Source organism: Engystomops pustulosus, chromosome 8 (assembly GCF_040894005.1).
Source record: "Engystomops pustulosus chromosome 8, aEngPut4.maternal, whole genome shotgun sequence".
Classification (NCBI taxonomy): domain Eukaryota; kingdom Metazoa; phylum Chordata; class Amphibia; order Anura; family Leptodactylidae; genus Engystomops; species Engystomops pustulosus.
Window position 1 is genome coordinate 116,462,450 of NC_092418.1, and position 27,552 is coordinate 116,490,001.

Consider the following 27,552-nt stretch of genomic DNA (forward strand, 5'->3'; position numbering starts at 1 on the left):
TATCATAATGAGATTTTGATGGTAGATTCCTTCAAGCAGGAAAGATGGTCATCTATTAATTGTAAAACATTCCATGATACATTCTACAATGATTGTCATCCTTTCTGTTTGCAGATGTCCTCATTCCTTGTGTTCTCAATATGACCCAGGCCACCATGATAACATCCTGACCACAGTAATGACAGTAACTGACCGGTATTATTCAGCAATGCTTTAATCCAGGAAGACAAGACACAGTATTTCTGGAAATATTTATTCTTGATCATACAATCCGATAGTCTTCAATCAATGACACCATAGAATAAATATGTGTCCCCCCCTCCACCTCTGCCAAGTAATCTAGCCCCAAGTCATTATAGAAAACATTAATTAAAATGCAGAGGAGGGAACAGAAAAAAAGTCTAAACCTGAGGTCACAGCAGAGATTTCTGGGTACACACACATCACCGGTGTGTACGAGGTATATGATGTGGGTACGGGCAGACCCTATACATTGGCTGCATTGCACCTGAGCAGCGTATAAAGATGATGACAACCGAGTCTCTTCCTCATGTCTAAACAAATGTGCTACAAGACAGAACTTTTTCATGTGATAAGCAGCATCTTATTGTCGCTTCTCTCCTATCCTTAGTAATACCATGTATGAAGCGCGAGAGAGGCAGCGCATTAAATCCTATAGGGTTCACTGTGCAAAGCCATTTATGTCTCATAATATAGTAGGCAGGGGTCTTATATATTATGACATGGCATCATGGATCAGGATTTGTTACCCCTGTGATGACCGATCATGACAATGAAGGGGCTGTAATGCTGGTGTAGTGCTGCATCCCTACATCCCTGTTTTTGGGGCTTAATGTGCGTGGGAAACATAAGGGAGTGCAGACATGTTAATTTCAATATCAGTTAGGGTCCTGGAGGTCATACCCCCACCAAACATATTTGCTATGGCATAGTTCTGGGACGAGCCGTAACTTGGTTAGTAGCAGCTGGGCTGTGAAAACTGGATTCCTCACACAGCTGAACTCTTAGCACAGAGGGGAGAGTTCAGTGCAGATAGCTAAGTATTTCCTGTAGCTGGCTTCTTTCTGAATGCTACAACAGCTTCTCATAGCGGATAGAAGGGGCTGTGAAGCAGTTCATTGCTGAGAGCAAAGAGCACAGCATACTATGATTTTGGAATTTCATTCCATATTTCACAGTCCTGCTGCTACTAATAAAATACACTAAGGTACGTTTATAAATCTCTCCAGGAACAATATATAACACTAGCCTCAGCCTGCACCATCACACTGCTGACAGGTTCTCTTTTTTAACTCTAGATGGATACAAGCCTTGACAAAGCTACAGAGTGCTAGCTGCAGAGAGAACAGCAGTGTGAGGACACATCCCCAGTGCACTTGGGAGTCTAGAATCCTGGAACATAAATTCATTTTTCACAGTCCTGGCACACAGTACATTAGCTGCAGTCTGTATGGTCGCACCTGCTGATGGTTTCCCTGTAAGCCTGGTCTTTGTTTACCCCGCGTATCATGCATAGGGCTTCAGTTGCTGACAAGTATGCTGCTAGTTGCAGGGTCGGAAAAGGCAATGAAAGAAATTCAACAGTAAAGACCCAGCATACAGCAGCCTGGATCTCATCTTACTACACTCCTTCTTAGGCTTAGCTGCAGCTACACCATAAATTTTGAGGTTTAGGTTTTTAGTCTGTAGAAGTCACCAGCAGGGGGCAGCACTGGCACACTGTCAGACAGGCAGCTAGTATAGAGATGTGTCTGGAGAGGATCAGAACTGCAGATATGTGAAATAAAGTGAAGATCACGGCGGCAAAAGAATTTTACAGACCTCCTGTCATTCCATTGAAGAACTCTATAGTCAGCTTCTCTACAAGTGGCTGATACCAGAGAGCAATAGATCTCATACAACTGTGCATCAAGGAGAAAACAGATTTTGGGTATTTCCAGTATCCCTTTCAGGGCACAGCACAATTGATTTTTATGCTAAAGACCTGAGAGAATTGTCCTATAAATATTGTGCTTTGGAGGTGCTGTCCCTGGGGGGTCCATGTAGAGCCCCCTCTTATAATATAGACAGGTCATTGCACGAGGCTGAGGAGGAGACAATCTGCTGCAGTTGCTGTTGCAGTCCATGGCTGCAGTTCTGGCCGCAGGATGGCGATGTCCGCGCGGTGCAGTCTAATGCGGCTTCCTCAGCGCCGGCTTTGGCTGCTGTAGTTTCTCCGAAGCGCGGTCCTTCCTCTCAGACTCAGAGTCAGATGACGACTCGTTGGTGCTTGCCTGCTTCTGCCACATTCCCGCGTAAACACCTCCCTTGGCGAGCAACTCGTCATGCCTGGATATAACGAAAAAAGAATGATAAAAAGCTGACACCAATCCAAGCGATTTAGGGCAATCCTCACACTGCTGTGCTCTAAACTCTCTGCACTGAGCTCCTTTATAGCCCCTCCCATCTATTTACCACGACTACTTTACAGGGGGGGGGGGGGTTTGTCTCCTTACACTGCTGTGCATTGACTTCTCCACACCCTTCCCTGTGAGTAAAAGCTGTAGAAACCTTCTGGTTAAAGAGAAGAATAGTGAGGAACAGTTTAAACAGAACCTGTAACTAAATTTTATCTTTCTTTTCGCTAAAAAAATGGTTTCCCTCACATCCCCATAAAATCAACTTTGATATCTTACCTGGCATACAGCCAGATCCAGCAGCTAGTCGGAGGTGGCTGCCTGCTCGGCAGAGTTCAGCAGCTCCTCCCCATGTCCCATGCATCCTTCTCACCATTCAGCACTTCATATCATGTGACTAGGGTGATGCCCTGTAACATTTACAAAATCCACCCCATTTATTTATCTGATCACATGAAATGGCAGTATGCCTCCATGGACGTCTACTCCTCCCAATCCTCCATGGAGGCAGGCTGTGATTTCATGTGATCAGATACATACATGGGGTAGATATTGCAAATGTTAATGGACAAAGGACCTTAGATGAAATGATTCAGGTCACATTACATGAAGTGCCGAATAGTGAGAAAGAGCTATGGGGAGCAGCCGCTGGACTTGTCTGAGCAAGTCCCTCCCTACAACTCGCTGCTTCATCTGGCTGTATGCCAGGTAAGATAACAAAGTTAATTTTATGGGGATGTGAGGGAACAATTTTTAGCTAAAAGAAGAGTGCCATTTAGTTAGTAGGGCTCTATGGGAACCAGCTGTCACTTGTTGTATTTGTGAAAATGTGGTGACAGAGAGTGTCCTACAGCCCCTCTGCAGCGAGTGCAGTAGTAATCAACCAGAAAGCTACTACAGTGCAGAACAGAGGGCAGAAGCTATGCAGCAGCTCAGTGCACTGAATCTTGGAATTTATATCCATATATCACAGTCCTGCTGCTACTTACAACATATACAAAGGTATGATTACAAATCTCTCTAGGGACAATATTTAACACTAGCTGTAGGCTGCACCATCACACTGCTGACAGGTCCCCTTTAATAACTCAGGATGGTTATAAGCCCTGGCAAAGCGTGCACTTACCTCCCTCTTTCTACAATCTGCCCTTCCTTCAGAACCAGGATCTGGTCTGCGCTGATAACAGTGGAAAGTCTGGAAATGAGATTTTATGAGTTAGAAATATCAAACTTTCAATTAAAGGTGCAATTTCCACATTGAAAGTGACAACCTCTAATACATGGAGGGTTCCTTTAACAGGAGGAGCATGCACCTTCCCCTCAAACCTTCCAGATACAAACAAGGGGCTTTTTGTTGGGAGCCCCTCAGACTGGGGGTCCCATTGGCTTAGTGTTTTATTCTCCACCCCCACAATACAGATTAAATTCATACTGTAACCCCTACTTACCTATGAGCAACCACAATGGTGGTCCGGTTAGCGCAGACCTTGGATAGCGACGCTTGGATGTTGCGCTCAGTTTCTGTGTCCAGGGCGGAGGTGGCCTGGGAAGAAAAACCAAGACAATCTAACAATTCTGGCATCGCCCCTATTTTAGGAAGTTGTATGCAAATCAATTCCTAAATGTCAAATAGAAACTGCAGATTTAAAGGGATATCCAAGGATTTAGTTATATTGATCTTTTATCCTTTGAGGAGGTCATCAATATTGGATCAGTGGGGGATGAACATTAGGCACTTAGGTTTTCATCATTGAGGCCTGTGACCTATTCATTGCTCACCATAACAGCGCCGTTCATCTCATAGAGGCTGTGCTTGGTACTGCAGCTCGGCTTTGTACAAACAGACCATGTGACACACGGACGGGACATCACAGGGAAGTGGAAGCTTTATGATCGCTCTCACCAGCTTCATAGGTCACGCATCAAAACCTTACTAATGTGATTGATCACCGATTATAACATCCCCTTTAATATGGGACCTTTAGATTTACCTCGTCTAGCAGGATGACCTCTGGCGCTTTCAGAATGGTCCTGGCAATGGCCACTCGCTGCTTCTCGCCACCGCTCAGTTTTAGACCTCGTTCCCCGACTTGTGTGTCGTATCCTGCGGATGTAGGAAGATCTTGTAAAGTTTGTTATAACTACAGGTATAGAGCCGCCAGCAAGACGCCATCACTGCCCTATATATATACATATATATATATATATATATATATATATATACGGATGGGAGAGGATAAGATCTCAGCAAGAACCAACAGATCTGTGACATCTGTGAAGTGCAGAAATCGCTCATCTCCAGCCCTTTATCCAGAATTTGCAGGGACGTCCATGATGGTCTATAATTATATAAAGATAAGGGTCTTCTGATTCCTTGGTAATGAGCCGCTTACCCTCACGGAAGGTAAGGATCCGCTCGTGGATATCTGCCGCTATGGCTGCCTGCTCCACCTCCTCATCTGTAGCAGTGACCCGTCCATAGCGGATGTTGTTCCGGATGCTGTCATTAAACAGTACAGTGTCCTGGGGAACCACACCAATATGGGAGCGCAGGGACGCCTGCAGGACCTGGAGGACAGATATATGAGACACACCAGACATATATACGAGACATGTATATAGGGGTTAGATATATATAGGAGACATATATATAGGAGACAGATATATAGGGGATAGATATATAGGAGACAGATATATAGGGGACATATATATAGGAGACATATATAGGGGACAGATATATATATATATATATATATGAGACATATATATATGGGATAGATATATAGGAGACAGATATATAGGGGATAGATATATAGGAGACAGATATATAGGGGATAGATATATAGGAGATAGATATATAGGAGACATATATATAGGGGTTAGATATATATACATAGGAGACAGATATACAGGGGATAGATATATAGGAGACATATATATAGGGGTTAGATATATATATATATATAGGAGACAGATATACAGGGGATAGATATATAGGAGATAGATATATAGGAGACATATATATAGGGGTTAGATATATATAGGAGACAGATATACAGGGGATAGATATATAGGAGACATATATAGGGGTTAGATATATATAGGAGACAGATATACAGGGGATAGATATATAGGATACAGATATATAGGGGACATATATAGGGGACATATATAGGAGACATATATATATAGGGGTTAGATATATATAGGAGACATATATATAGGGGATAGATATATAGGAGACAGATATATAGGGGATATATATATAGGAGGCAGATATACAGGGGATAGATATATAGGAGATAGATATATAGGAGACATATATATAGGGGTTAGATATATATATATAGGAGACAGATATACAGGGGATAGATATATAGGAGATAGATATATAGGAGACATATATATAGGGGTTAGATATATATAGGAGACAGATATACAGGGGATAGATATATAGGAGACATATATATAGGGGTTAGATATATATAGGAGACAGATATACAGGGGATAGATATATAGGAGACATATATATAGGGGTTAGATATATATAGGAGACAGATATACAGGGGATAGATATATAGGAGACAGATATATAGGGGACATATATAGGAGACATATATAGGATACATATATATAGGGGTTAGATATATATAGGAGACATATATATAGGGGATAGATATATAGGAGACAGCTATATAGGGGATATATATAGGAGACATATAGGGGACATATATATATATATATATGAATGAGACATATATATATATATATGGGATAGATATATAGGAGACAGATATATACAGGAGACAGATATATAGGAGACAGATATATAGGGGATAGTTATATAGATAGATACTCACTGTGGAGATGTCTTGCCCGTCTATTCGGATGCTGCCACCTTTGACATCATAGAAGCGGAAGAGCAGCCGTATGATGGTGCTTTTACCAGAGCCGGAGGGTCCCACCTAGTGATGATAAAGGGAGAAGGAAAGTAAATCCGATGACCTTCACATCTCTGACTACGTGCGGTACATAGTTATGCCTCCCCAGGTGCACAGACTGTACAGCAATGCTCTTAGTGATGGCACCTGCCAACCATGCAAGATCCTAACTACCATTTTTTATGGTGTATACTGAAAGGAACCCACAAAAGTAGCAACTTTTCAAAAAAGTCCACGGCTCTAATGCAGGCCTATGTGTCTCCATGGTTACAGACTACTAACAAACCCAGTGTAGTCTGATGCGTCATGTATCACTCCTTTACTTTCCCCTTATTTTTGCAAAACTACAGGCAGTAGAGGAATGGGCAGATAGAAGGGTATGGAATATAAAATTATTATTATAGTTAATGGGGTATTCCTAGATTTTACATATGGACCCATCCTCATACATGACCAGAGGAGGTAACTGGGAAAGATATGTCCAACATCAAGTGTACGGTGCTGCAGTACCAGATACAGCCACATGGGATAGAGTGCATCCATATGGATGATGATGACATATGCCACAGTGTAAGGGACAACGAGAAATGGACACTCTATGGATGTGGTCTGAGTATATAATGGCAAATATACAAATGATCTCATGACATAAGAGTCTCACCAGTGCGACCGTCTGCCCCGGCATCACAGTAAACGACACGTCCCGCAGAATCTCCCTCCTGCAATAGAGAATAGGAAACAATTCATTCAGCAATAACATAAAGCAGATCTCAGCTGGTCTATCACCAGACAGCCCGGTCATTTGGATGTACATTTTCAGACTATATTCTTCAGTAATATACCAAATTTTAAAGGCGATCCTCACACTGCTGTCCTCACACAGCTGTGCTCTTAGCTCTGGGCTGCCCCAGAGAACCTGCCCTCGTTTCTGAATGGAAACAGTAACATGCTCTTCACTTGATACTAAAGCTTTTACTTAAATTTTAAATGTACCATTTGATGCATTATGAACCAAACATACCCTGAGAATGCTGTAGCTACACTGATGCAGAAACATATTTTGTTTAATCTCTGAGCCAAGTGATTTTGCTCAAAAACAATTATAAAATTATGATAATGAGGCCCTGTGGTCGCACCGGCGTTCTCTTCACCCTAATTATACAGTGCTCCAGCCTTGCCCTGACCAACATAAACTGAGAATACGTAATCACTGTGTTGTCCCTGACAGGCAGAAGTAATCATTCGCTGCACCATCCCCAAGCTGCTGTGTATCATCCAGCTCAGATTGATTAGTCCGGTCTGGACAGTTCAGGAAGCTCAGTGTAATGTGTTTATCAGTCTACACCCAGCTTTGCCAAGGTTCTGAATTTTACAATTGTTTTTCAAGCAGAACCACTAGGTTCAGAGATTAAACAAGATATGTTTCTGCATCAGTGTCGGTACAACATTCTCAAGGTATGTTTGGTGCATAATGCATAAAAGTAAATGGCAGATGTTCTTTAAGAGGAGAGGTGAGGGACAGTTGCAGAGCGTTCAGAGCACAGAAGTGTGAAGACAACTCCAGGGAAGTTTGAAGAAGATACAATCCTGGGATATACAGGAACAACATTCACATAGGAACGATTACTCGTCTTTCTAGGGACAATACCCAACCCTGTCTGCAGAGAGCACAGAGCACAGCAGTGTGAGGACATGTTGGAGAAGCTACAATTCTGGGATATAAATGCATTTTCTAACCTTTTATACTACCCCCTAGATTACAGGTTTGCTAAAGTATAGTAAAAATTTAAAAAAAATGTTCATAAATACCCATCCGTGTAGCTGAAATGAACATTCTCAAATTCAATCTTTCCCAGGTGGAATCTGAGCCCGGGGGCGTTCACCAAATCTTTCACCTGCAGATAAGAAATGGAGGAGGAAATGGGTCAGGGACAAAGGAAAAGAGAGAAAAGGGGGGTTCCCATTATGAGCATCTATTCTACATCTAATGTAGATTATACTGCCATACTACAATATATGGGGCAGTATATGTGGTAGCACATTGTACTGAATGGGTTAACCCGAAGATGCCTCGTGTCTTCCGAAGACCCGAGGCTGTCATGGCGATGGATCGCTGCTCCCCGACGACGTCACGGGGAGTGCCGCCATCTCTTTGAAGCCGGCAGCGATCAGCGGGATAGCACCCGCGATCAGTGCTGGCCCCGATCGGGGTTGTTGCCGGTAAGCCTTTGCTGCAATATGCCCATGGGCCCTCTCCATGCACCCACACCCGGCATGAGACGTAGTATTACGTCACATGTCGGTAAGGGGTTAAATACGCAAATACACCAACAAATCCGTTATAAAACATTGGGATCTGTTATGGGGGTGCATCACAAACCAAATGTGCACACAGCCCAAGGAAAGAAGACCACAAGCTGATAAATGGGTTATAGTCTGGACATGGCAATCAGGGTTCACTCACCTCTTGGTCTTCGCTGAACAGCTCAAACATGTTCTCCATGTCAATGAAGGAATTCTGGATCATCCTGGGGGGGGGGGGGGGGAGAGTTTTAGCATCTTATAAAGTCATTGCTGTATATAGAGCAACACTCCCTGACAACCACCACTCTGTCCGTACCCAAGGATCACTATGTATAATGTGTGTGTCCAAATGAGGACCCCTTTATTTTTATGATCAGTCGGGGGGGTCCCCTATTTCAGGGCCCCAAATATCAGAATCCTAGTGATAAACTATTTTGTTACAATTGTCTCCATCCTAGCTGTGCAGTCTTATGTAGCCGGGTCCCTTGCCCATACTTTACACTGCTGCCCTGCTTCATCACAGTGGCACATTACACTCACCTGTAGTAGGTGCCGAACCAGTTAAGAGGAGTATAGAGCTGGATAATGTAGGTTCCAAACAAGACATAATCGCCAACCTGTAAGTATCAGAAATGGACAATGTCAGCAACTCTCTCCGGTACAGAACATACACCTTGATTTTTCCTCAAATTTACCTTGAACTTGTTCTCTGTGACAAAGTATGCGCAGAGCAGCGACCCGGCCAGCAGCCCCATCCCGATGATCAGGTTCTGCGTCTGGTTTAGGAAGGCGAGCGTTGCATTCACCTTCCATTCTGCTACCTGCAGAAGAATTAATCTTACAGACTAATAATCCACAAATACTTAGAATGGCAGCCCCTTATTATGGAATTTGAGGTCAATTAAGCGAGACCACCAATTCAGGATCTTCATGTCCACCTCTTTGTGCCGAGAGATGATCAACTCACTTAGATCAACAAGTTTATGACCTGCTTTAATTCTCCTGTCGGGGGCGCTGCAGGAGAACTAAGCACTTGCTGTTGGGTTTACCTACACATTACAGCTGATGCATGGAAGTCGCTGTAGGGCAGACCTGGACCTTGTCACACGCGGCCCTCTAGCCGGCCCGCCTGAGCTCCCCTTCCCATCACTACATAAATTGGGGGTCATTTACTAAGGGCCCGATTCGCGTTTTCCCGACGTGTTACCCGAAGATTTCTGATTTGCGCCGATTTCCCCTGAATTGCCCCGGGATTGTGGCGCACGCGATCGGATTGTGGCGCATTGGCGCTGGCATGCACGCGACGGAAATCGGGGGGCGTGGCCGAAAGAAAACCCGACGGATTTGGAAAAACCGCATTTAAAACAAAAAATGTGTCGCGGAGCTTGCACTTACCTTCACTCAGCCCGGCTCGGTGTATTCCAGTGCTTTCCAGGGAACTTCAGCGCAGCAGCGCCACCTGGTGGACGGCGGAGGAACTCCCTTAATAAATCCCGACCTGACCCAAATCCTCCGCAGAGAACGTGCCGCTGGATCGCGAATGGGCCGGGTAAGTAAATCTGCCCCAATGATTCAATTAGTTTCACCATATTTTCATTGAATCATTGTATCATCATCTGTTTTATTTACAGGTTTTTTTTATAGGGATGGGTTATATACTGTAGACACTATATAGGTATTGGGAAGAAATGAGCCAAGTATATTATTCTGGTCCTCTAAATCCATTATAATTTCTCATGTGGCCCAATGGGAAACTTAAAGGGAACCCGTCAGCAGAAATTGGCCTAATAAACCACTACCAGGATGTTACCAAGCAGCTGAATGAGTTCCAGATTGTATTTCTTTCTTGACCCAGTGCAATGGCATCATCCAGAAAATCTACATTGAAGTTAGATGTAAATGGGTTTTATAAAGACAAGCCGGCAGAGATTTTAACACTGAAGTCAAGCTCTCTCTTCCTCTAACCAGATCCCCTGAAGTCCGGTGCACGATGTCAATCATAAAAGGAAGAAACGTTCAGAACTTCAGCGTTAAACTTTCCTCCCCCTTGCCTTTATACAACCAATTTACATTATTTACTTTAAAGTTGATTTTCTAGGGGATGCCACCGCACAGGACCATGAACGAAACAAAATCTAGGAGGTATTACGCAGTTTGACAGTATACTGGTAGTGGTTCATTAGGCCAATTGCTGATGACAGGTTCCCTGTAAATGCCCGCCCCTGCTATAGGGGATACTTATTTTGAAGAGGAGATTGTGTAGAGTGAGGAAAATCCCATTAAGTTTTGTTGACTGTAATGCAGAACATCTATATAGTAAGAGCTCAGACTCACCTGATACTTCACTATCGCGTCATTGAACCTGTTCACCTCGTAAGACTCTGCATTGTAATATTTCACCTGGAGGAGAAGACAAGAGCTGTCAGGTTTGAGAGATGTTAACGTTGGCTCCATTTCTCAGATCACCGTCTAGCAAGACTCCCAATGTCCCCCATGTACATGCACACTTGGCTTGGCTGATCATGCATACGCTGTCATTAGGGAAATGAGCCCCTGAAAATACCACTGGCAGAGGATTATCGTCCCACGAGAACAAAAAAAAAAGTTTAAATATCAGAATTCAAAATTATCACTACAGTCAGGAAACTTCTACTAATATTATATCGTTTGCTGGAAATTTGAAAACTATTAAGTTCATCCACCATTGTTATGACCACTTTAAAAGTGGTTGTTACTCGGAAAAAAATCTCCTTTCCCCTGAGGCTTTGACCTCTGAGAATCCCAGAAATAAATAGAGAGTGGTAGATGACTTCTCTGCATGCTCCAGGTTTAATAACTATGTAATAAAGGAGGTCGGTAGCAGTATATGTGTATACTATATGAGACATTGAGAGCATGGAGTAGAATAATGGGGCAGCACGGTGGCTCAGTGGTTAGCATTACAGCCTTGCAGCGCTGGAGTCCTGGGTTCAAGTCCCAGGGTCAACCTCTACAAAGAGTTTGTATGTTCTCTCCGTGTTTGTGTTGATTTCCTCCAGTTTCCTCCCACACTCTAAAACATACAGGTAGGATGATTAGATTGTGAGCCTCATTGGGGAGTGATGTGACAAGCTCTGTGCAGCGCTGCGGAATCTGTGTGCACTATATAAATAAGGGAAATTTTTATTATGATAGAAGCTGCAGCAGTGAATGGAGAAGAGACGACCGGTCACTGACACAATGGGAACACATTCTAGCTGACGGAGCAGCAGAGACGACTGAGTCACCGTTTCAAAGTTGAGCAGCGAGTCCACAGCCCGAGATTTGGCCTCATTGTCTCTCGTGTTCATTTCCCGACGGTATTTAGTCCTCCATTCTGTGATGATGATGGTCAGGGCTGAAAACCAACAAGGAGAAAATTCGGATGATTATATTCTCAGAACTTGGCGCTCAACATTTATGGGTCTTTAAAGGAAACCTACCATTTAGAATGGTAGGGGTAAGCTGTAAGTACCGAGCACCAGCTCAGGGTGAGCTCAGGGTGAGCTGGTGCCGGTACTTACTTTCGTTAGTGTTATAAACCGCGGTATCGCGGTTTTAACACTTTTTAAACTTTAGAGCAGCAGAGGCTTCGGCGCTGCGTGCGCACGATCGTGTGAGCGCCTACATAGGAAATAGCGGAGATGTTGCGCACGCACGGTCGCGCGCAGCGCCGAAGCCCCTTCTGCTCTAAAGTTTTAAAAGTGTTAAAACCGCGATACCACGGTTTATAGCACTAACGAAAGTAAGTACCGGCACCAGCTCACCCTGAGCTCACCCTGAGCTGGTGCTCGGTACTTACTGCTTACCCCTACCATTCTAACTGGTAGGTTTCCTTTAAGATTCGAAACTGAGAATATCAGCATTAAGTGACCCCGATGATGGAGCAGGGTCTACGACTACAACTATTTGTTCCATTTCTTACACAGAAATACTGCAGATCTGTAGTGGGGATTTCTGCAGCAGATTGCATGTAGATGGGATGGAAACAGATGTCCCTTATATACTGAAAAATCTCCCTGAACCTTTTCAATCCGGAAGGATAAATTCAACTCTAACGCAACAAATCATCAGCAAAATCCATGTTATGGACTTGCATTCATGTTCTACTGCCCCAGCTTTAAGACTTCACTGCCCACTACCATACAGAAGTTCAGTTTACCCCATTTCCTTAGACCTTAGGTCTACACATTTCCAATTTCTACCACTTATTTTTTGGGCTGAGCTTTCCAAAAATTTGTAGACTAGCGAATGTATGGCGCTTGGCTTGAATGCATGAAGTGAGTGCTTGTTGGTAGTGTGGGCAGCGATATTATGCCATTCAGTGCTGTGTTTTATTCTGCAGCTACATACATGTTGAGTCTAGGTATGCCACGCCTGTTAAGTACAGATGCCGCAATGTATGTATGATACCGTTTTTTTGTTACGGTTTTGTACTTTATAATAAATAAACACTAAAAAAAAAACGTAGACTAAAAATTTCCAGGCAACAGTCTTAAGATTTTAATCTTTAAGGTGCCAAATTAAAGGTTCTGGATTCAAAGGGGGTGTTTTAATCTTATACACACGCCATGTCATGAATACCTGATAGATGTGGATCCCATGGCTGGGATCCACACCTAATTTGAGAATAGGGTACCTTATAGTGACCGCATATGCACGCCACTCTCTATACAACCCTATAAGAAAAGCCCAAAATAACCACAGTGTAGTGCATGCATGGCCTTGTCTCCATTTGGCTTGGATGGGTACCAGGGGACTAATAATCTCAAGAAGGATGTGGGTGCTAGAAAGGGAACCTGCATCAATCATGTATTTATTTAAAAAAAAAAAAAAGTTGATATGGCAAGAATTAAGATAAAACTATCCCTTTAAGGATATCTCCAATATACTAAGATTTTACAGCCAAAGATGTTCCGTCTCCAAAATACTCACCCAGATATAATGTCATGCAGACGAAAATGATGAGTCCGAACCAGGCGTTGAAGGAGGATGTAAAATAGATGATGCCAATCACAATATCCGCGATGGTGGGAAGAATGCTGAATACAATGTAACTGCAAAGACACAAATACACCCGTCACTCCTGCACCACACGCTCCGTCACCCCCCAGACGCCCCATCTGCGGGAGCCCTCACCTCAACAGACTATTGATGCTGCTGGTTCCTCTGTCCACACTGCGTAACACTTCCCCAGTTTTACGCCCCAGATGCCAGCGCAGAGAAAGGGCGTGCAGATGGGCGAACAGACGGATCTGCACCTCACGGTTTGTAAACTGCTGAACTCGGATCCACAGGAAGGTGCGCAGGTTACTAACAAAGCCAGTGGCACCTTAAGGAGATGGAGAAGGAACTTAATGGTCTGATAAATAAGCTTAAGACATGTATGAAAATATGGACCCTATGGATATGGTCCGGGGCCCGACTCATTCTAAGGATATGGTCCGGGGTCTGATTCATTTAGAAGTTGGTTTAGGGTCTGGTTCATTTTAGGGACTGGGTCTAAATGTATCACTGATGCTGTAACAAGTTTGCTCCTTATCTTGCTGATCACAAGATTGTGGATCTATTGTACCCCTGGTGAATGAAGCAGCCAGTGGCGCACACGGTGGCTGCTCCATTCACCGTCAATGGTGCTGATGGAGATATCAGAGTACGGCGCTCAGTTATCTCCTTTCCATAGATAAGAATAGAGCAGGCAGCGCATGGATGACTGGCTCCTCCTTTCATCGGGTGTACAATGACCCCCATAATCATGATTCATGGGGGTTCCATCACTGTGAGAGCTATCAGCAAGTTAGCCCCTATCCTTTGGACGTCTTAGTAAATTTAAAGGCCTGGGAGGTCCATGAGCACCCAGCAGATGTTCTGAATAGATTCAGGGGTGGACTATGTACAAAGCCGCATAAACACAATGCACAATTGTAATAAAGAAATTAAATACATGCATGGACATATGTCAAAGTTTATAAATCCAGGTTAAACCCCTGCAGAAGCTGTTGCCACCGTCATTTCCCCCTATCCTTTTCATTTACACATAAGTCCTGTACACATTTGTATGCACATTCTAAAAAACTTACTACCGTATTCTGCAATTTATTAATAATAAAGTACTGAACCCTGAGGGTCTGGGACATTACCTGCTCCTCCACCCTGAAGCAGCTTCAGCAGAACATATATACAGACAGTAAGTGCCAAGGTGTGCCACGCAGAGCCCTCCGTCATCTGGTCCACTGTTACCCGGGAAACAAGACAAAATTAAAGGGGGTTCAGTGTAGAGAAAGTGTAAAATAAGCAAAATGACTTCATCCGGGAAGCTTGTGCTTCAATTCTCCACCATTGTTTTGAAACTTCCTTTCAGTGAATGTGAAGATTTCTCCTTACACACTGAGAAAACCTACAGATCCTACAAATTGTGTTTTTAACCCCTTTCAGCCGATGCTCTTTTTGTTGTTGTTTCCATTTTACGTTCCGCTCCACAGAACTTTTTACATTTTTCTGTGTGCAGATCTGTAGGAGGGCTTGTTTTCTCTAAGTATTTAATATTCCACGCCTTGGACTGGGAAGTGAGAGGAAAAAAAAAAAACATTGCAAAAAAAGAAAAAAAAAAAAAAAACGCATTAGCATTTTCTTGTGGGCTCCGTTTTTACAGCTTTTACTGAGCGCGCCCAAATGACACCTGTACTTTATTCTCTGGGTCGGTATGATCTCGGGATACGGAGTTAATATTGGCTGTAAGAAGTTTTAATATCTTTTAAATATTTTAAACCTTCTGTATGAAAAAAAAAATGTTTTTGTTTTGCCATATTCTCACACCAATGACTTTTTTTATGCTACAGTGTTCGGACCTTCACTGGTGTAAGGGGGTCATTTATTTGTGTAAAGAAATTATGTTTTCGTTGCTACCATTTTGGGGACTGTAGGACTTTCTGATCACTTTTTCTTCCGATTTTATTTTTATTCAGACCTTTGTGCGCTATTTTCCATTATAGGGCATTTTCCACCGGGATGAAGGGCTGTATTCAAATGAGCCTCAGGGGCTCCAAGGTCCATAGGTGTTAACGGAGCATGGAGCCCCTGAGGCTCATTTGCATACAGACTTTCATTCTGGTGGTAGATGCCCTTTAAGTGAACCTAACAAGTTAATGATTTTTTTAAAACTTATTTTTGTATCAGTTCCAGGGAAAGGGGGCGGGGGTTGATTTGAATTTTTAGTTTATTCTTTATTACTTTAACCCTAGGTGGTTGGATCACCTCTCCCATATACTGCAATACTACTGTACTGCAGTATGTGGGGATCTTGCTATGCATCTGTAACAATGTGCCGCCGTCAATGACTCGCGTGGAGCAACAACACCGGCCACAATGGCACTGCCCACATGCTGGCAACATTTAACAATGTAACACTAGAAACATTGAAACAGAAACAGTCTAACACCAGGACTTCGATGTTACTGATGGGTGTTAGTTGCACATTGCAACAAAACATCCATTATGTTTGAAAAGTGCCTTCATGGCACTGTGACATACTAGTACTTAAAGGGGTTGGCCACTTTCAGTAAATAATTTATATTATTTGTGTAATGAAAACTTGTACAATTCTCCAATACACTTTCTGTATCAACTCCCCAGGGTTTTCTAGATCTCTGCTTGCTGTCCTTCTATAGAAAGCTTCTCTATTTATTTCCAGTGGATACAATCTGTGTATGGTCATGTGGATGTCACACGGGTGCATGAGCCGTTAGTATCACACACCTCCTATTACTCTCAGTGATAATAACGACTCCTGCACCTGCATGTCCATCACATCACAGGGGCAGATTATATCTATAGAGAAGCTTTCTATTTATTAAACAAAAAATATCAATTATTTGCTGAAAGTGGACGACCCCTTTAAGATGTATTTTAGGGGTTGTCTGAATCTATCCAGTTCCTGTTGTTTTTAGTTCTCACTTACATCCTTGCAGGGGCTCCTCAAGTGTTTCCGTACAAAAACTAAGCCGGAGCCGCTACTCTGTTACATAAATGCAGAAAGATATTGTCAGGATACGTTAGTCATTATCAGAACTTAGAAGTTATGGTTCGGACTGCGGATAATGTGTCATTTCGTGTCCCTGGATAAACTCATCAGGATGGATCCCGGAATATAAAGTATTAATGCTCCTACGGACAGCAAGCAGAGATCCTGAAACTCTTAAACCAGTGAACTATCAGGACTCTGATAAAGAAAAAGTAGCAAAAAATTAAATAACATAAAACATCAAGTCGCCAATGAGCGACCCCCTCACCGATATTCTTATAGTATATGGGAACAAAGACGTTGATGGCTCGCTCCAGCCCCATCAGCCCCATGCAGAAGAGAACAGCAAACTGCAGCAGCGTGTTGCCCCGAGGCCACATGTACGGGACCAGGAGACGCACCTTCTTCCAGAAACCGCGCCAAGTGGATTCATTCTGGTTTCTCAGGAGTGGCTGATACAAGAGAACAATGACACGAGTCAGATCCCGCAGTGAGGAAAAGATCACACAAGAGATGAGGCCTCAGGGAGCACTCACCATGTTATCTGGCTGAACACTGAACTACTACCCCCACCGTCCCTCCTCTAAACCAACATAATCCCCCTACAGGACAGACCATGAGGTTACCCAGGGGGCTGTGAGCAGGAAAGTGGCCAACACTGCAGAGGCAAATATCCCTGATGTACAGCACAATGGGGCATTTACTTACCAGGTCACTGGACGTGCGTTGTCCGTCTGTAATGCAGCGTGCGGCAATTCACTAAGATTGTGCGGCAGGGATAATGAATGTGTCGCTTCCCCGCTCAGGTCCGAGAGAAAATGAATTAAATTAAACATTTCTACAATTGGATGTTATTAAAAAAAAATGTTCCTGTGTGAAGATAATTTCTCATAAATGTAGTCATGTTGTCCCTTAGAAATGAGATGGCTTCCTTGGATACGACCACCCCCCACTCTGGCAGCAGTGGCCAGTCCTGCCTGACCTCCTGGATTCAGCGATCATTACCACAGGACGGCTGCGGGACCTGAAGTATCTCCCGGACATTTCATATACAAAAACCTTTTGTTTCATTGTGCAAGCACTAAGCAGAGGTGGTCGTATCCAAGGACACAGTCTTGTTTCTAAGGGACCATATGATTACATTTATGAGAAATTATCTTCACACAGGAACATTTTTTTAATAACATTTAATTGAAGAAATGTTTATATATGACAGATTAATGAAACTGAATGTGAATGCCCAAACGAGAGGAGAAGACCCCTTTAAATCCCACGCTCAGTCAGAATCAGTTGGACAGTCCGACGGCAAGTCCCCAGATTTGTGTTGCATGGAAGCCACAAAAGGGTCGCATGCGCCACATTCGCAGCATACCCAGTAATTAAATACTTGTGCAAGCCTAGAAGAATGTGCCCCAATTTCTATATCCCAAGGCAAAATGAACCCCTTTATCACATAGTCCAAACATATACTGCTAATAAGTGACAGTGATTATAGCTCTAATACAAATACTGAACTGATTTACGTTTTCCCATAGAAGCCAGTATTATATTCCTGTACATAGGGGGCAGTATTATAGTAGTTATATTCTTGTACATAGGGGGCAGTATTATAGCAGTTATATTCCTGTACATAGGGGGCAGTATTATAGCAGTTATATTCCTGTACATAGGGAGCAGTATTATAGTAGTTATATTCCTGTACATAGGGGGGCAGTATTATAGTAGTTATATTCTTGTACATAGGGGGCAGTATTATAGTAGTTATATTCTTGTACATAGGGGGCAGTATTATAGTAGTTATATTCTTGTACTAGGGGGCAATATTATAGTAGTTATATTCTTGTACATAGTGGACAGTATTATAGTAGTTATATTCTTGTACATAGGGGGCGGTATTATAGTAGTTATATTCCTGTACATAGGGGGCAGTATTATAGTAGTTATATTCCTGTACATAGGGGGCAGTATTATAGTAGTTATATTCTTGTACATAGGGGGCGGTATTATAGTAGTTATTTTCCTGTACATAGGGGGCAGTATTATAGTAGTTATATTCTTGTACATAGGGGTAGTATTATCGTAGCTATATTCTTGTACATAGCGGGCAGTATTATAGTAGTTATATTCTTGTACATAGGGGGCAGTATTAAAATAGTTATATTCCTGTACATAGGGGGCAGTATTATAGTAGTTATATTCTTGTACATAGGGGGCAGTATTATAGTAGTTATATTCCTGTACATAGGAGGCAGTATTATAGTAGTTATATTCTTGTACATAGGGGGCAGTATTATAGTAGTTATATTCCTGTACATAGGGGGCAGTATTATAGTAGTTATATTCCTGTACATAGGGGGCAGTATTATAGTAGTTATATTCTTGTACATAGGGGGCAGTATTATAGTAGTTATATTCTTGTACATAGGGGGCAGTATTATAGTAGTTATATTCTTGTACATAGGGGGCAGTATTATAGTAGTTATATTCCTGTACATAGGGGGCAGTATTATAGTAGTTATATTCTTGTACATAGGGGGCAGTATTATAGTAGTTATATTCTTGTACTAGGGGGCAATATTATAGTAGTTATATTCTTGTACATAGTGGACAGTATTATAGTAGTTATATTCTTGTACATAGGGGGCGGTATTATAGTAGTTATATTCCTGTACATAGGGGGCAGTATTATAGTAGTTATATTCCTGTACATAGGGGGCAGTATTATAGTAGTTATATTCCTGTACATAGGGGGCAGTATTATAGTAGTTATATTCTTGTACATAGGGGTAGTATTATCGTAGCTATATTCTTGTACATAGCGGGCAGTATTATAGTAGTTATATTCTTGTACATAGGGGGCAGTATTAAAATAGTTATATTCCTGTACATAGGGGGCAGTATTATAGTAGTTATATTCTTGTACATAGGGGGCGGTATTATAGTAGTTATTTTCCTGTACATAGGGGGCAGTATTATAGTAGTTATATTCTTGTACATAGGGGTAGTATTATCGTAGCTATATTCTTGTACATAGCGGGCAGTATTATAGTAGTTATATTCTTGTACATAGGGGGCAGTATTATAGTAGTTAGTTATATTCTTGTACATAGGGGGCAATATTATAGTAGTTATATTCTTGTACATAGGGGGCAGTATTATAGTAGTTATATTCTTGTACATAGGGGGCAGTATTATAGTAGTTATTTTCCTGTACATAGGGGGCGGTATTATAGTAGTTATATTCCTGTACATAGGGGGCAGTATTATAGTAGTTATATTCCTGTACATAGGGGGCAGTATTATAGTAGTTATATTTCTGTACATAGGGGGCAGTATTATAGTAGTTATATTCTTGTACATAGGGGGCGGTATTATAGTAGTTATTTTCCTGTACATAGGGGGCAGTATTATAGTAGTTATATTCTTGTACATAGGGGTAGTATTATAGTAGTTATATTCTTGTACATAGGGGGCAGTATTATAGTAGTTATATTCTTGTACATAGGGGGCAGTATTATAGTAGTTATATTCTTGTACATAGGGGACAGTATTATAGTACTTATATTCTTGTACATAGGGGGCAGTATTATAGTAGTTATAATCTTGTACATACGGGGGCAGTATTATAGTAGTTATATTCCTGTACATAGGGGGCAGTATTATAGTAGTTATATTCCTGTACATAGGGGGCAGTATTATAGTAGTTATATTCTTGTACATAGGGGGCAGTATTATAGTAGTTATTTTCCTGTACATAGGGGGCAGTATTATAGTAGTTATATCCCTGTACATAGGGGGGAGTATTATACTAGTTATATTCTTGTACATAGGGGGCAGTATTATAGTAGTTATATCCCTGTACATAGGGGGGAGTATTATACTAGTTATATTCTTGTACATAGGGGGCAGTATTAAAATAGTTATATTCCTGTACATAGGGGGCAGTATTATAGTAGTTATATTCTTGTCCATAGGGGGCAGTATTATAGTAGTTATATTCTTGTACCCAAGAGGCAGTATTATAGAAGATGCAGTTTGCATTATAAAGCAGAGCTTGACTTTATTTCCACTTTTATAACACCAAGTTCTGTTTTCTTCCTCCTCACCTGTGTATTTTCGACATCTCTTTCATCTTCATTTATGAGAATAATATATGGTTTGCGCGGCCTTCCAGGAGCTAGGAATCCCAGCATAAAAAGGAACAAAGTGCAGAGGTATCGCAAGGTCCACAGGGCAAATTGCACCTGCAGACAGAATGTTTGATTAGAATTCTACACAACGGACACCCAAAATTCCAATACTAATGACTCAACCGATCAATAAATAGTAGTTCAAAATAACACAACAGTAAGACTACAAATCTGAACACAACAATTCTGGCATCTGACACACTTTAATATTTTGAAACATTTGAATTTTTTGGTGTACGGGATAGGGGACACATTTCTGATCAACAGGGGTCTGAGCAAAATTTGGGACCAATAAGAACCCAGCAGTGCTATATGAAGGTAGAATTTGTGTGGATAATAGACCAGAACACCACACACTTCTATGAAACTCTCAGCACAGTTTGTGGTGCAGTTTCCGATCTCCAAACCAGGAGCGGAGTGAAAAAAAAGAGGAGTTACCTCACTCAGTTACAGTTTCGGACTGGGTTTCCTTAGGCCCACCAGAGAAAATCAATTTGGGGTCCCACTCTTCATTATCCCCCAGGAAATATACTCTAGCAGTCTCCAAATTGTGTTGTTTTCTGGTGGACCTCTGGGGTTCAGAATTGGGTTGAGGCAGGGCCCACCGGAGGATCCTCTGCTACTCCGGTGGGCCAGTCCGACACTGCTCAATTATAGGTTCTCATGAATTATGATCCACGGCAGCTTTAAGCTTTGAAATTTGCATCTGAAAAACTGAATATGTGAACGCACCCTTATCCTTTTAATCTGTGTTGAACAACCAATGTTAAGCTGCCTCTACACAATTGCAGAAAGCAGGATTAACCCCCGACAGGATACTACAACCAAGTAGTTTCTAGTTACCATTTTGTACTAGTAAAAACCACGATTTTCAAAAGTAATTCTACTTCATTTACTCGCATACTGTAGGCATCTTTTATAGGAAACTAAAACACAGCACAGCCTGACCTCCAATCTCCATAAGACATACACAAGTGGCAAGACTTACCTTCTTTGACACATTGTCCATCGATGTCCACCACCAATGGGGACTCATCCATGATATGAATGCCAAGTTTTCAGCTGCAAAGGCCAGTGCCCAGAACAGAAGTAGCACCACCCCGTGTCCCCTGGTGCGCTCTCTCTCAAGAGCCCTTGTCCGTTCCAAATGAAGCAACCAGATGCTGAAGCCCCAAGCCCCTATGGATAAGCAGCCATATACAATCATGTATCCATACAGGACCTCTGTGCCCGCAGCCTGCCATACCAGACCGCCCAGCGCCTGTCCCATCAGCACAATGGACAGCACCAGCTGCAGGCGATACAGGCGGGATTTGGGTATGTACTTGGGCTCCATTGTCCGGCTGCGCTTGGCATAAAAGAGGGACTGCAGGGTCCCGAGAAGAAAAGAGAAGCTGAGGAGAACAGACGGGACCAGGGTGAAGTAAAAACAAGGAGAAAGTCCATGGTCCAGCCATGCCCGGGACACGCTGCCATTGTGTTCACAGTAACTTCCTAGTACCGCCATTTTCACTATCGAAGTAATGCACCTAGAATATACAAATACAGGCAAATCTTATAAATTCCAATAATCCACATATTCAAGATCAGAAAATCTGCAGAATAAGGATATTTTTATTTTCAGATTTCAAGTAAAAGAAGTCTTTTTTTTTTTTAAACACAAACTCTAAAAATTCTAAATATATATTCAACAGCTCAGCTTGCTGTCAGTGAAGGTAAACATTCTTACATACAGAGGTTGAATACTACATAATAATAATAATTCTTTATTTATATAGCGCACACAGATTACGCAGCGCTGCACAAATCTTGTCACATCAGTTCCTGTCCCCAATGGGGCTCACAATCTAATCACCTACCAGTATGTTTTTGAAGTGTGGGAGGAAACCCACTTAAACATGAAGAGAACATACTGGGGCACATTTACTAAGCGTTTTGTCGGACACATTTTCGTTGGGTTTCCCAATTTTTTTCCGTTTTGCGTTGAATTGCCCCAGGTATTTGTCGCACGTGATCGGATTGTGTCGCATCATCCCAGGCTTTCACACGACACAAAACGGGGGGCGTAGATGTCGGATAACCAGACTGATTCGGACAAACCGAAGAATTTAAGAAACAAATTGTTTATAAGGCAACGTTGCAGAAAGTAATGCAGAAGCCATGAATAAGGTCTTGTACCGAAACGCGTAGGCTTGTAGCCTTCTTGTTCTCCCCTTCCCTTTTTTCTTCCCCATTATGCTGTGCTGTGTATTTTTTACCGTTTTATGGATTAAATAAATTTTGATGATTTTATCGATCTACTGGCTCCTCGCATCTAGCTGGATAAAAGCTTCCTTTCTCGATTGCTGCTTCGTGTGCACCTGTGGCCAAGGTTGTCCGTGCTGGAGCCATTTGGAGCCGAGAAAACGAGGATTGTCTGGACTATGTGGTGAGCTGATCTACGATAGTATTTCGTACTTGTTGATTTGCTTTAAGAAACACATTGTGTCGCAAGATCACATATGCCCCCTCAATAATACAACTGTGTGTATGAGGCCCCCGCGCTGAGCGACGACCCTCCTCCAGGCTGTACTAGTGATTAGGATGGTTGTCACCCACTAAATAAAGATATTTAATACTTTTTGTGAGTGAAATTATTCATTTCCCACTGTGTGAGTGATAAGAGATACAGTAACCCCAGGACAATCCTCTTCCTAGTCATCATGAGGTCAGCATTGTACATGGTGAGGGAGGGGTCCAGGACGCCATTTCTACACCCCCACCATAATTATTAGGGAAACAATCCAGCCACTTATTATCATTGTGTAATGTTGGTTTTGTGTGATGTCTCTTTCTTGGTGAAGGTTACGTCACAGTCAAAACTCGCCAAAAGTTTGTGGAACTGAACTAAAAAAGGTTGGTCCATCACCACTTGCTTTGCCATCCCGTTAGGCTTTTCCATGGACTAGGCCTCAGTATTGCTGTCACCATAGTGATATAAAGTCAGAGACTGGAGAACAGGCAAGCGTAACTATGGCGACAGAGGAGCTGAGGCCTAGCGTGCACACAGAAGCCTGATCTCGGATTTCCCCGGATAGGACACAGTTATATTACTAATAGTTCTGGAGGGATTCCTCGCTACGGATTTTTCTTTGTGGAAAGGGGTTGAGGGCTAAACATTGGGCCTCCTATGTACACAACATCCAAAAATAGTTCACTTTTTACTTTTTAATCATAGGCTAACCCTATTTTTTATGCTGTGGCCATACATTTCTTAATTTTTTTATGGGACATACATGACATGGCTTATAGGGGTGACTTATAGGGGTGTTCCCATAATGAACGCATCCATGATCTACCGGATATTGTATAATTTTCCTTAGGTTTTGCATTCACACTATGGATTTTGAGATGCAATGCAGAGGCTTCCCCCTTGATCACATGTTGAGATAACATTGTGTTTCCATCATGCTTAGCAAACCTGATGGAAATGCAATGTTGGAGGCTTTGGATTGCATCTAAGATAACAATCAAAATGCATCGTGTGAATGCGGCTTAACCCTCTTACCCCCAGTAATGATGAGGACAAGGGCTGCAGGTGTCTCTATATCAATGACTGCACTGGGGTGTATGATTGACCTTTGCTCTATTCACTTTTATGGGACATTCGGTACAATTTATCTCCAGCACCATAAAAGTGAATGAAACATCAGACAAATTAGCACCAGGTCTCTATTTATAAGGAGCATTTGGTGACACTTGTTGCTGGAGGTGATCAAAAGTCTACCGGGGGATTGGAATGAAAGTCTCTCTAGTGGGAAATCTAATTCAAAGTTCGGCAAGTATTCAGCCAAAGAAATACAAAACTATATGTCAGCTGCATATGCCGGACTAAACGCTGTGCAGGGGCCCAGACTAGAGTCTTCTATAAGGGTGGGAGTCACTGCGTCCCCTGGACCCCTGTCCTGTACTCTAATCATGTTTTCAGTACTGGACAGTGGTCAGAATGGGAAGCAATGGCTGACAACATCATAGAGGACTACATGGTGGTCTATGGATGTTCAGTCTATGGGCCACATACAATGTGTAATTCAAAAACTTTTCAGAAACACATGGACCCCGCCTATAGGATCTTTAAGGGCCCCATCCCACGTGGCGTTTATCTTGTGTTTTTAAATGCATCCAAATCGCAAGTGGGAGGGGGGTTTGCCGGAAACTTACGAGTTTCATTGCAAACGCATATGCGTTTTGGCCAAACCCCCTCCCACTTTCGTTTTGGATGCGTTTAAAAACACAAGAAAAACGCCACGTGGGAAGGCTCCCTCAGGAAAAAAAAAAAGTTAGATGCTAAGGAACTAAGAAAGTGATGGCCTGACAGATTTGCTTCTGAATGGTGCTCTGCAGCTGTCTGCGTAATGTAAAACATAGCAGCTGCAGAAGCCAAACAAATCAAAATTTTTCTAAAAATGTACCAAAATAGAAGTAAATCAATTATTTTAAAAAATAATGTATAAAGACTGTGAGATTCTCTTTCTTAATCACATCAGCAACCTGCACTGCGATCAGATCATCACGGTCTTATCATTTACAAAACGTTTGTTTCTTAGGAACTGTCAATTAGGGGGCATATGAATGTACGAATGCAACCTGAGAACTTTTGGTAAGTTTGGGGGTGCCATCACTTGTACCATGATCGCACAGCGCACTTCCCTCACAGAGCCCCCATCCAATATCATAATAACAGATCCTGTATCTTTAAAGGAAAAGTACATTCACAGCTACGACTAAGGTCAGACCTGTCCGAAACGCCCCAGTCTTTTGACTGTACTATGTATTTTTAATATGTCTTTTTTCTATTGTACTAATAAAGTAAATTTTTTATCTAGGTCTTTCCCGGATTTTGGTTGCTGCAGTCGGCAAGGATTTTCTTTTTGTTTGGGATATCCACTCGCCGGCCCCCCCAAAGCTTTGTGCATCCAAGGAAAGGAAAGCAATTGCCGACAGTGTCAGGGAGGCGAGTGCACTTACATCTATAAATCCACAAAGTCTTTATTTTCTAAACATTTTGCAACATTGAGAAAAGATAAAAAGGAGTGTTTTTATATCTGTACAATATGTTATTTTATATGTTATTATATTATATGTTATTTTATATCTGTACAATATTGTAGTACGATTTCATGGGTGGGATTCAGAGCAGAACACATGGGTCACATGTATCAATATCGTCCCACGTGGGAAACACACACACACTATTCCTCGCTATTTTACACCATTACATATGCAACTTTTCTTCTAATTCTGGTAACCTAGCAACACATGGATACATGTATCCCATTGTATCCCATGCAGGATACACATTTTCAGGGACACAGCTCTGAGCAGGCGACATCACTTTAAGAAGGTAAAGTTGTAGAATAATCCACATTGGTGTCCCTATCCCACTCACCTTCTTTGGGTCTGGTGCGGGATGTCTCTTCTCCTTGCAGTCTCTCAAGCTGTTTGTATATGAGCAGGTTAATATGGCTGGTATGGAGACTGCCTGTCAGAATATTTCATTGTCTACTGTCAGTCTCTTTCTGCCTTATATGTCTGCAGTCTCAGACTCAATGTCAGACAGTCTCTGCTTGCAATAGTATGCGTTATGTGTGGTTGTCTTTAATTGCATTCAGTAGTCTCTTAGCTGGGTCTGTCTCCAGTAATCCCTGTATATAGCAGTCTCTCAGCTGAGTCTGTCTCTAGTAATCTCTGTATACAGCAGTCTCTTAGCTGAGTCTGTCGCTAGTAATCTTTCTGTATGTAACAGTCTCTTAGCTGGCTATGTCTCTTGAAGTCTCTATATACATACAGCAATTTCTTTGCTGGGATCTCTCTGTATGCACACAGCAGTCTCTTTGTTGGGGCTGTCTGTATCTGAATGCATCTAGCTGGGTCTGTCTCCGGATCCTTGCAGTCTCTTGCTGCAGTTTGTGTGTGTGACAGCCTCAGGGTCTGTCAGTTGGTGCAGTCTCTTTCTGTAGTATCAGTTGGTGCAGTCTCTTTCTGTAGTGTCTGTGAGTGCTGCAGTCCCGGTGCTGTCTCTCTGACTGTCTCAGTGCATTGCAGGGCGCATGTTCTCCTGCAGCCGGCAGTGCGCCCCCGGGTCCTTGTGCCCGCCTTGTGATGTGACTCAGCAGGAGCCTCAGTGTACAGTGACTCAGCATCTGTCATCAATCAGTGTTACCGATCCCATCCTATCTCTGTGTGGTCATAAAATTATATACATTACATTGCAAGTTCTGTGAATTGAAAGATTGTTGTTTTACCTTTCAGAGCTGATGGTTGCTGCAATGTAGTCTGCTGTATCTGTATCCCTGATAAATTTGCCCAATAAATTTGCAGGAATTCAACATGTGAGCGCCAAGGTCGGATGGTTTATTGGCCACAAAACGTATACATTGTAACTCCTCATCTCCACACCCATCCTCAGCCGCACCCCACCTCGCCAGAGTCTTCCATGCCCAATGCCACCATCACTGTACTAGCAACAAATCAGGTACATCTCGCTACATATGTTTCATAACTTTAAAAAATTCTGGAGCGGGACTAAAATATTGCCCACAATGGGGGTGAGATTAAAATACTGGCCACAATAGGGGCGGGACTAAAATACTTGGCACAAAAGGGGCGGGACTAAAATACTG

At 42.4% G+C, this 27,552-nt stretch overlaps 1 protein-coding gene across 2 annotated transcripts; it reads right to left on the reverse strand.

Annotated features, from left to right (window-relative positions):
- Positions 1 to 254: 254 nt before the first annotated feature.
- Positions 255 to 27,411, reverse strand: ABCB6 (ATP binding cassette subfamily B member 6 (LAN blood group)). Of its 2 annotated transcripts, none has more exons than XM_072122349.1 (20): positions 27,175 to 27,411; positions 21,879 to 22,419; positions 20,807 to 20,944; positions 16,969 to 17,152; positions 14,821 to 14,913; positions 13,820 to 14,012; positions 13,616 to 13,737; positions 11,929 to 12,038; positions 10,997 to 11,062; positions 9,358 to 9,483; positions 9,203 to 9,279; positions 8,823 to 8,886; positions 8,168 to 8,253; positions 7,020 to 7,077; positions 6,278 to 6,382; positions 4,811 to 4,985; positions 4,409 to 4,521; positions 3,866 to 3,960; positions 3,544 to 3,612; positions 255 to 2,349 (listed from the first exon to the last, which is right to left on the reverse strand). In XM_072122349.1, the coding sequence occupies exons 2-20, from the start codon at positions 22,395 to 22,397 to the stop codon at positions 2,193 to 2,195; spliced, it is 2,550 nt and encodes an 849-aa protein (XP_071978450.1). In that variant the 5' UTR covers positions 22,398 to 22,419; positions 27,175 to 27,411; the 3' UTR covers positions 255 to 2,192. The 2 variants fall into 2 exon arrangements, with proteins under 2 accessions (XP_071978450.1, XP_071978449.1); XM_072122348.1 differs by lacking the exon at positions 27,175 to 27,411 and adding an exon at positions 26,319 to 27,024.
- Between the last annotated feature and the right edge of the window lie 141 nt (positions 27,412 to 27,552).